The sequence below is a fragment of the Gadus morhua genome, chromosome 2 (assembly GCF_902167405.1).
Source record: "Gadus morhua chromosome 2, gadMor3.0, whole genome shotgun sequence".
In the NCBI taxonomy this organism is placed as follows: Eukaryota; Metazoa; Chordata; class Actinopteri; order Gadiformes; family Gadidae; genus Gadus; species Gadus morhua.
Window position 1 is genome coordinate 7,484,599 of NC_044049.1, and position 10,000 is coordinate 7,494,598.

Genomic DNA, 10,000 nt, shown 5'->3' on the forward strand with positions numbered 1-10,000 from the left:
ATATATATGTTAGAGCTGTCAGTTAAACGCGTTATTAACGCCGTTAACGCAAACCAAATTTAACGGCGTTAAAATTTTTATCGCGCGATTAACGAAATTATTTTATTAAAAAAAAAAAAAAAAAATTTTTTTTTTTTTTTTATTTGGCTCAAAACAAAGAAGCAGTAGCCTGACTACTATGTTCAAATGACATTTGTTCAAAGCAGTCGTTTAATTGCACTATAGGCTCTTTTTTTTGTATCGTCCTGTTTTGATCAGTGTATATGCCAATGTTGTTATCAATAAAAAATCATTTGCACAAGGCAAGCTGATGCACTTCACCATGTTGATAAGAGAATTAAAATGAGAAGAATTATGGGACAAAAAAATCAAGGGATATTTAGCATAGAAAAAGAATTTGCGATTAATCGCGATTAATTAGAGTTAACTATGACATTAATGCGATTAATCACGATTAAATATTTTAATCGCTTGACAGCTCTAATATATATATATATATATATATATGTATCACATCGGAAAAAATAACGTAGTAGATAGTCCGGATAGTATACTTGCTTTAAGTATACTCACGGAAGTTAAAGTAAATAATGCAAATAGTCGGGGTTTTAGTTGGCGGACCAATCACAGCCCTTGCTTCAATTTTTGGGAGGCGCGCGTCGGCCCTTGAGGCGGACTCAAGGAGGGTCCGCAACGACGTGGGTCCGTAAACCCCCTTGCGTTGCGTCGACGTGGAACCATACTCTTCCCTTTAGCTGGCGCTCAAAACGGCGTCAAGGAACCGTGGTCATCTATCCTCTTTGTTCCTTCCCAGGCGGCGGTGGTTGTGGTGGGGCTGGGAGGGAAGGCTGCGGTTTTGGCAGGCAGATGATCCCCAGGTTGGTCTTCCCCGGGGAAGTCCCATCGACTCTGCCGAGGGCCGTGACGGTGACCACCAGTTTGTCCCCGGCTGACATGTCCTCCACCCTGACCAGGGGCCCCGTGCTGAACGTGGCCGCGTCGACACGGCCCTCCATGATGACGTGGTTGTTGCGCTTCAGGGTGACCATCACCCCGGCAGCCCCTCCCACGTTATTCAGGGTCACCGTCAGACACAGGAAGTAGTAGGCGTCCTGCCCCAGGGTCACGACCTCCCCGGCCAGCGTGAGCAGGGACGGCTCCGGCCTCCTGGTTCTCCACTGGATGCGTCCCTCGCCGTCCACTGGGTCGGGCGGAGAAGTGGGGATCAGTTTTTGATACGCTAACGCTGTGCTGGTAAATACAATTACCTGATGTTTTGATGTTTAAAACTTATTTTCAGGATTGGAGGGGTGTCACGGTGTAAATCCTGGGCCAAACATCACACATTCTCGAATGTCTCATTTAAGCACAAAATACAATTTTGTATTCGCTAAATCGTTTTTGTTTTTTTTGGTCAAATCTTGTGTTAGCCTACCTAACCTAAAACTTCATTTTTATTTTTCGTGCCATGATTCAAACAATTTGCTTTATTCAACTATATACTGTCAAGAGAAACGTTCAAAATAATGTCAATCCGGTCAGGTCATAGCAGCTACACCTCAGTGTATCCCTTTCCTCTTTACAACCAGTCCCATTAAAAGGGGAAGTACTGTACCTTTTGAGGCTTCGAGATTGATCATTTTGCCTGAAAAAATCTCTGCTATCTTCTCCTTGACCTGTGGAGATTGAAAGTGCTCAAGTATTATTAATATCATACAAATTTCATAAAAAGAACACAGCCAGATCAACAGAAAACAGAAACCGAGTGGTAGAGCTACTCTATTGATAGGCCGTTACATGAGGGGAAAAAAAGAAGAAGGATGTAGACTGTTCTCAGAAAAGCAATACAAAGAAGAGACGAAAGAAAAAGAAGATGCTGACGTATTTTAACCATACTACTGCCAAGTGGCAATAAGGGTGGATAGAAACGAAAACGAAATGCTGCATTAAAAATAGATCTATAGATTGATTACCTGTGGTTTAAGGTTGTGTTTGATTTCTCTTGTGGACTGTGGTGTGACCACACCCTGAGACTGGGAAAGGGAGAAGAGAAACACAAACTATACATGCTGAACTGGTATCACTGCACGTCAAGCATGAACTTCAACTATTATTTTTTTTTGCGTCTTCAAACCACAACCGTGGTACAAACTTCTACAATCAGGATACTGGATGGCGCCATGGTAGCAACAATAACATAATGCCATTTTTATAATGTTGTTTATGATATACATGTATCTATATATATCTATATCTATATCTATCTATCTATCTATATATATATATATATATATATATATATATATATATATATATATATATATATATATATATATATATATATATATATATATATATATATATAGTGTTAGCAGTGCCATGCATCCACGTAGCTATGAGCCCGGGCTCTGAGTTGATAACCAGCCATGAGTCAAACACTGAGATGAAGTCACGACCAGCTGTGCTTCTGAAACCACCTCGTTGAGCAGCTGCTCTGCACAGGTGTCCCAAAAGCACCCTCCAAAGGTGTTTACAATCACACAGACACATACAGTAGTAGGGCATTGCACACAACAGAGCATGCTTTGCTTGCACGTTACTTTATTCAGGGAATGCAGTGTCCCTATGAAATCCAAACTTCATTCATAACCTAATGTTTGACTGCTTTGTATTCATTGTGAGTCATTCCTTGACTCCTTGATTCTACGAGCAGACAGGCATACAGGCTAGACTCTGACTGTGAGTGATGATCAATAAACAACCAGATCTCGTGCCCACTAGTGAGACCATGATGCACGCTCTCTCACCCTGTTGTGTACTCCTGCGGTGTAGTGGAGGGTGAGGAAGACCACCTGGCCGGCGGTGAGGAAGAGGAGCCAGGCAAGGAAGAGGTAGTGGACACAGCGGCACTCGGCTGGCCGAGCCATCCCTTCGATGGCGACGCAGGAGAGCTTGCTTCTCGTTACCTCAGAGGCAGCCAGCAGAACGCTGAATGACTTGTTGCTTCCTGACCTTGCTGTGTTTGAGTGTGTGTGTTGTGGTCGTTTTTCTACGAACTTTCTACAACCTATTCTGATGGCTGATGGCTTGTGTGTGACTGCTGTGATGTGGAGTGTTCAAAATGAATCAGCACAGCACAGGAATGTGAAGGTGGTGTGACAGGTCCTTCAGCCCCCCCCCCCCCCCCTCCCTCCCCCGCCCCCCGGCCCAACCCGCGTTATGATGATGACGTTGTCACATAGGATTAAGTTACTTGATGAATCACTTCCATAAATCTGCCCTTGAGTTCTCCTTTTCGTCCCTTGCTAGACGCTGTTTTCATCTGTTTTTTCATTGAAGTAGTAAGATGCCAACGTCTTAAGACTCTGCCTCCTTTCCTTCCCGTTCCACCATCTCTCCAACACACAGTGACAATTGATCACTAAATGATTGAACATTTCTATTAGCAATGGAACATGGTGTTGAGGGATCATGTGGAACATGGAAGTGGGAAAAGTGACCAAATATCATTTGCCGATTTACTGACATTCCTTTGGCTGTACGGTTAGGTCTAGGATTTGGTCAGGGTTTGGTTTTAGGGTTAGGTTTGGATTTAGGGTTTGGTTGAGGGTACAGGTTCAATTCCAGTTCAATTTGACATCAGGTCAGTCACAAAAAACAAACAAATACAACGCATTTTTGGATGTTAGGAATTGATGACTTTATCTGGGGCTATGTGAAGCAAATTGCAGTCAAGCATGCCTACAGTTAAAAAACAATAACCAACCATTAAACAAGCCAGGTGCACCCCTGCACGGCCCGTAACCAAGAAAGCATGAAGTTGATTTGGTTCCTGGGTGCTACACTGTGTGACAGCTCTGTGTTGCCGTAGCATTGAATGCAAGGATTATCCCAATTATCTATTCAGATATTAAAATAACACTTGTGACTAGTTTGATACATTGTTATGGGGATCTAAGCAAATATACATTACCCTCATTAGGGGAGGAATCCTCATTGTGAGTTGAGGGAAATGGATATTCATCACAGATATTGTGAGGTTTTTTTGGGGGGGACTAATAAATCAAATTGATATAAAATGGAATCCTTCAAAACTGTCTGGTAGATGAACATATGTTCAGGGGTCCACCATTAAGACGGCGGCAGAGAATAATACTGCCACCTAGTGGAGTTAAAATGATCAGCTAAGGTGCGCTTATCGACGAAAGCTGTGATGGTTTATGACAAGATTCGGCAATATTCACCAGTCACTAGTTCTGAACGTGCTCTTACGATTTAAAATGCTTCATTAAATTTGTTTGTGTAGACCTAGACCTATTTCATGCGTTAAGGCATGCATCTCTCATCACGGTAAAGGTCATGCATTTGCCTTGACGTCTTTGAGGCAAACATTAATGAATCAAATCAATCCTATGCGGTCCTGTTTACATTTCACATCAGGCAAAAAAAAAGCAACAATATTTTAGGCCAAAAATAACATGGGACATTTTAATACACAACAAATTCAAAAACCCGATTCAGAAACACAACAAGAAGAATAGAACAGTGTAGGCCTACAACTAAAACATGCGATTTATTCACCCGATGATCACAAATGCAGCATAAGCAGCATACGGCCTGCTAGGTCACTTCATTCATTAATCGAAGGAAGAATGGAGAAGAAAAAACGTACACTTTCTTTACACTAGGGGGCAAACGCATCCTGCAAATGCTAAGTCAGTGAGCCAGTGTTAAGTAGTAGGTAAAAAAAATACAAACTTAAAATAGCCTACATAGTAAAACATTTATTCTGACCCTCTGTAGCAGACACCTGTGACTACACATCGTGCATTTTGAGCATGTTATGCTTACTTTACTAAACTGTACAATAAGTTGTAAATTGTGCTTGGCTTGCATATTCGTCATAGTGGTTATAATAGAGCACAGTTCCATGCACAGTAGCCTAGGCCTTTTTGGAAAAGGTCTACCGTCTGTATCAAAATAATGCAGCCTATGAGGCCAAAAGGCAAGTAGGCCTAATACAGAATCTCTGCCAACGTTTGTAATTGAAATGTGTTTTCATTCGATTGACTTCTAAGCTAATTTAGTAAATTGAACTAAATTGAAATTACCTCCTAAATTATGTCCTGGGTTTTAAACTTGTGTGGGATTTAAGACTCGGTTGCAGAACCATATGTGCGTTTCTCAACTTTTACTGCTGAGGAGGGGAGGGGCTGAAGAGAGCTAATGGGGAGCTGAGGGGGAAAGTTCCCTCACATGGATGGGATAGTTACTACGCGCAGACTGCTGAGTGGAACATGGACAAGTCGGTCGAGCTGACAGCAGAACTATCCAACACACTTTTAGCTCCCGCGTTATAGCAGGACACCGATTTCTGTTGTCGTGTTGTTTTTTTAAATCGTGAATTACGATTAGTTGTCTAATGCCTTTATGTAAAAGGTGCAAACTGGCCGAAAGTAAGTCGTGGGGTTATAGTTCATTGGTGCTCAAGCTATAACGTTACTCTTTAATGTTTAATATCAAGTCACCGTGCACCCACCGTTTTTTTGGCTGATCAAGAATCTTGAGAGCATAGTCTTGGGAGGTTTTCGATGTGTATCGACAACGCTACGAGAAAGACTTTTTAACTATTTGAGTGGTTCACGTTTGCTGTCAAAAACTTGGGACAGGAAAACATCCCCACTGATCAATGGACTACAAGTTTTGAGAGTTCGGTTTTGTTAAACCGCTGAAACCGGGTCGAGGCAACAACTTTCTGAACTGCATTTGTTCTTCGAGCCTACGCGTTATTAGAAACGAGGCAGATGTTCAACTCGAAAAGCTCCCACATGAACTCCAGCACGCTGCCCCGGGACGCTGAACTTCAGCTGCGGTTGGCCGACAATGGTGGAGCCGGGGAGGCGAAGGAGAACGGCGCTGGGAAACATTTCCTCCGCCAACCTGAGGAAAGTTCCTTTTGCAACAAGAGCAGGATGCTCGTCGCGCTGGATTTATTGTGCCTGTGTATTGGTAGGAGATTCAACTTATTTTCTTCTTTTTTTGTGCTTGTAGAAATATTTATATTCCATCTCACACTGCAGGTTTCTCAGTAATTCAAAACTCGAAAAAAGCATTTATGACTAATTCAAACTATGCATTCCGTCCAACTCTGAAAGCTGTTGGGACTTGGATTTTGAAGAATAACTTTAATCATCTCCTCATATAAATGTCAAAAGTCCGAAGGAAGTATTTTTAAATACGACGTCCAGAGGGACCGACACACTTTGATGCAGCAGAGTTGCTTTGACTGGATAACTCTCCTGTTCCCATGGTAACGCATGGGATGCGCTGGAGAAAATTAGGGGATAATCTTTTGTGATTTTGGATTTTGTAAACGGGTCAAACATTGTCTTTAGGGTTAGGGTTTCTAATTTGCGTTTACAGCATAATCATTTGGACTATCATAACAATGAGCTAGAGTTTAGGTCTTGATGATACCCTTTAACATCATTGACATGTTATGGATATGTTGACCAAACGACAATCATATTCATAGCACAAAACATAAACAAGAACCGGTTAGTATCCAGGTAATTAAGTGTTATTACATACCTTTACGTGGCATAGTTCTACTACTACTACTACTACTACTACTACTACTACTACTACTACTACAACAACAACCAGTTGAAGATGGTATTACTTCTACAGTCTCCCAGATCATAAAACACGATGCTACAGAACATCACTAAGTTAATGATGACATCAACGTGACCAGAAAGCACAGCACACCAAAGTTACACAAGCAGCAAAGGCACAAAAAAAATCCTATTTTACGAGTGATTACCCAGGAGCCGAAAAACCAGAACTTGTTTAGGCAGACAGACAGGTCTGCTGGTCGCATTGGCAGTTAGCTGTAGAAACCCTGACAATAAAAAAGAACAACATGCATTTCGATTTCATTACATATTGTTCCATAACCCCCTGCAGGTATGCTATTAGTCGCTCTGTTTGCACGCTTCTCTGACACACATCATCAACTTAGTGGTTAGGAAGTGGCATAGTGTGCCTCAGAAAGAAGGAAGTGGTCTCTCCAGGCGGAACCCCTTCTCATGCGACACTGCCCACGTCAATGTGGTCCTTGCATACCCCACTGGATTAGTGTATGGCTGTCAGTAAACTCAACCGCTTTGTCTACCTTATTTACAGAAAACGTTTATTTTTATATTTTCATGAATGCGGTTTATTGTGGCTTATCTGTCTCCCTCTATTCTCTGACCCTCACTTGTTCGCCGTCTCATGCATCCGCGGTGGGTTTGCAATTGACTCATCTGTGCCGTCGGGTTGCCATGAATGCAGTCTCTAATGCTTGAAATGAACCGGCTCTTTGACCAGCGCGGCCCACTCATATCTGACCGAGAGCACTTTGGTCTAACCCGATCTTCCCCCTCCTGATTGTCTCCCCGGCTGCGCTGTCTCGAGGGCATGGCTGAAGGCGCCACTAGCCAGGGCTAAACTAATGCGCTGAATAGGGTTGGATATTTATAAAGGGCCTGCGCTGAGTCGATAATGCACCTCGGTTCCTTACCTTAACATCCAGCACTCGGGATTCATCGCTTAGCATCTGGCCGGGCTTGGGATGTGTGTGTGGGATGTGTGTGTGTGTGTGTGTGTGTGTGTGTGTGTGTGTGTGTGTGTGTGTGTGTGTGTGTGTGTGTGTGTGTGTGTGTGTGTGTGTGTATGTGTGTGTGTGTGTGTGTGTGTGTGTGTGTGTGTGTATAAAGTTTATAACAACAATAAAGATGCACATCTGTTGTGTCCAGGAGAAACCTTCCCCACTCAACCTGCAGCCGTGGTGGCTGTTATCAATTACCGACACATTCCACCTTGAGGGTATTATTTGCCTCGGCTTGGTGGGGAAAAGGGATATGTTGGTACTGGTTTGTAAATTACTCTAAAAAACTGTAACTAGAACATTTCCCTCCGATGAGTTCACCTGAGTCATCTCATTTCCAAACTATACACACCTGCTTCTCTAGCACTGAAGCCTTAAGTTGCTTATAGGGGCTCCCGGACACACAGGGATGATGGATGCTGTGCAGAAATGTGGTGTGTAGTCATTTGTCATAACGGTGAGGCCTGTAGAACATGCATGTCTTCTGTGCTATTCATCTCCCTGCGCGTTTTAAGAAGTGAGTGGGTGTGCGAGGGAGATAAGGAGGGTGAAGGAGAAAGAAAGAGAGAGGGACACTGACAGGCATTCAGAGAGAGAGACAGAGAGAGAGAGAGAATGCAAGGCATTCAGCGAGAGAAACAGAGGAAGAGAAAGAGAGAGATAATGCAAGGCATTAAGAGAGAGAGAGAGAGCGAGCGCATGAGAGAGTGAGAGTGCGAGAAAGCCACTGCAAGGTAGTCAGAGATAGAGAGAGAGAGAGAGAGAGAGAGAGAGAGAGAGAGAGAGAGAGAGAGAGAGAGAGAGAGAGAGAGAGAGAGAGAGAGAGAGAGAGATGTATCAACCTGTTATGCGCCCCATGGCCGCCAACACCACCACCACCCCCAACACTAAGTCCCCCCCTCCTCAAAGCCCAGACCCCTGGAGCCAACAGGTGATGATAGGTTCTTGTCATACCTATGGAGCGTGCCGGAATAGCCCCCCCCCCCCCCCCCACTCAAACTGCCTTGCTGACCAACAGCCCAGCCCCCCACACTCTATCTGTTACCAGGCCAATAAAGTCAGTTATGGGTGTCCTCAACAGTAATTGGACAATGATACTCTTTGGAGAGTATCATTGGAGACTGAGAGTGCTCTTTGAAAGAACCACAATTATTCAATACGGCTCATGTGATTATTATAAATAGCAGTTGTTGAGTTTTATTTGCCGGCAAACACTATGTAAGAATTCAACATTGAGTGACAGATATATCACCGAACATATTTCCGGGTGTGACACGTTTGTGTGTGTGGTCGTGTGTTTTTTTGTTTTTGTGTGCGTGTGTATGTGTTTGCATGCAGACTCACATTCTTGTGTTTGTGTGTGTGTGTGTTTGTGTGTGTGTGTGTTTGTGTGTGTGTGGATGGCAGCTGTGTAGAGAGGCTCTACCTCCCTACATAATCAAACCAAGCTAAATTGACCTCCTCATTCCAGCCTCTCTACCTCTCTCCCTCTGTCTCTGTCTCGCTCTCTCCCTCTCCCTCTCTCTCTCTCTCTCTCTCTCTCTCTCTCTCTCTCTCTCCCTCTCCCTCTCTCTCTCTCTCTCTCTCTCTCTCTCTCTCTCTCTCTCTCTCTCTCCCTCTCCCTCTCCCTCTCTCTCTCTCTCTCCCTCCCTCCCTCTGTCTCTCTCTCTCCCTCTCTCTCTCTGTCTCTCTCTCTCTCTCTCTCTCTCTCTCTCTCTCTCTCTCTCTCTCTCTCTCTCTCTCTCTCTCTCTCTCTCTCTGTCTCTCTCCCTCCCTCCCTCTCTCTCTCTCTCTCCCTCCCTCCCTCTCTCTCTCTCTCTCTCTCTCTCTCTCTCTCTCTCTCTCTCTCTCTCTCTCTCTCTCTCTCTCTCTCTCTCTGTCTCTCTCCCTCCCTCCCTCTCTCTCTCTCCAGTAGAGAAACAAAACAAAACACCCTTCAGGGAGTGAAGGTGTGTGTAAGCCTCGGGGCGTGGGGCGGGTCCCGCAGACTGTGTTCTGTATGTCTGCGTGTGTAGGTGGTTGTGGGGGGGGGGGGGGGGGGCACTTGTGTTCCACGGCTCTTGTTTCTGCTCCATTGGCGGAGAAAGGCGTCGGGTGAGACTGCCGGAGCGGCGGAACGTGTCACCGCACGTCTCCCAGGTCGGAAGGCCAAGAATAACTCTGTTGTCGTGTCGCTCTGCGTGTCGTCTCTTTTATTCATTTTTTTACAACCGCCCGAGCTTCATGTGCACATGTGTGTTTGCGTGACGACTAATTGGTCTCGCTTTCACACGCCCGGTCAAACACACACAAACAAACATACACCCGCGCACGCACACTCACTTGCAAACGCACACACACACACAC

At 44.4% G+C, this 10,000-nt stretch overlaps 2 protein-coding genes across 2 annotated transcripts in view; one reads left to right on the forward strand and one right to left on the reverse strand.

Annotated features, from left to right (window-relative positions):
* Nucleotides 1-585: 585 nt before the first annotated feature.
* Nucleotides 586-3,164, reverse strand: LOC115529852 (uncharacterized). The gene is made up of 4 exons (XM_030338976.1): nucleotides 2,808-3,164; nucleotides 1,974-2,033; nucleotides 1,616-1,676; nucleotides 586-1,201 (listed from the first exon to the last, which is right to left on the reverse strand). Exons 1-4 carry the CDS (start codon nucleotides 2,925-2,927, stop codon nucleotides 792-794), a joined length of 651 nt encoding a protein of 216 aa, XP_030194836.1. The 5' UTR covers nucleotides 2,928-3,164; the 3' UTR covers nucleotides 586-791.
* Nucleotides 3,165-5,254: 2,090 nt separating this feature from the next.
* Nucleotides 5,255-10,000, forward strand: part of ppap2d (phosphatidic acid phosphatase type 2D) — a 26,262-nt gene continuing 21,516 nt past the window's right edge. The window contains exon 1 of the mRNA XM_030338944.1: nucleotides 5,255-6,009. Within this exon, the coding sequence (XP_030194804.1) occupies nucleotides 5,805-6,009 (205 nt within the window). The 5' untranslated portion in view covers nucleotides 5,255-5,804. The remainder of the gene's footprint in view (nucleotides 6,010-10,000) is intronic.

Bases quoted from the DNA above. Each gene is read 5' to 3' on its own strand.
- LOC115529852 (XM_030338976.1), bottom strand. From the start codon at position 2,927: ATGGCTCGGCCAGCCGAGTGCCGCTGTGTCCACTACCTCTTCCTTGCC. The intron at 1,677-1,973 runs GTAATCAATCTA...CAATCTCCACAG, and splicing joins AACACAACCTTAAACCACAG to GTCAAGGAGAAGATAGCAGA. The intron at 1,202-1,615 runs GTACAGTACTTC...CGCCCGACCCAG, and splicing joins CAATCTCGAAGCCTCAAAAG to TGGACGGCGAGGGACGCATC.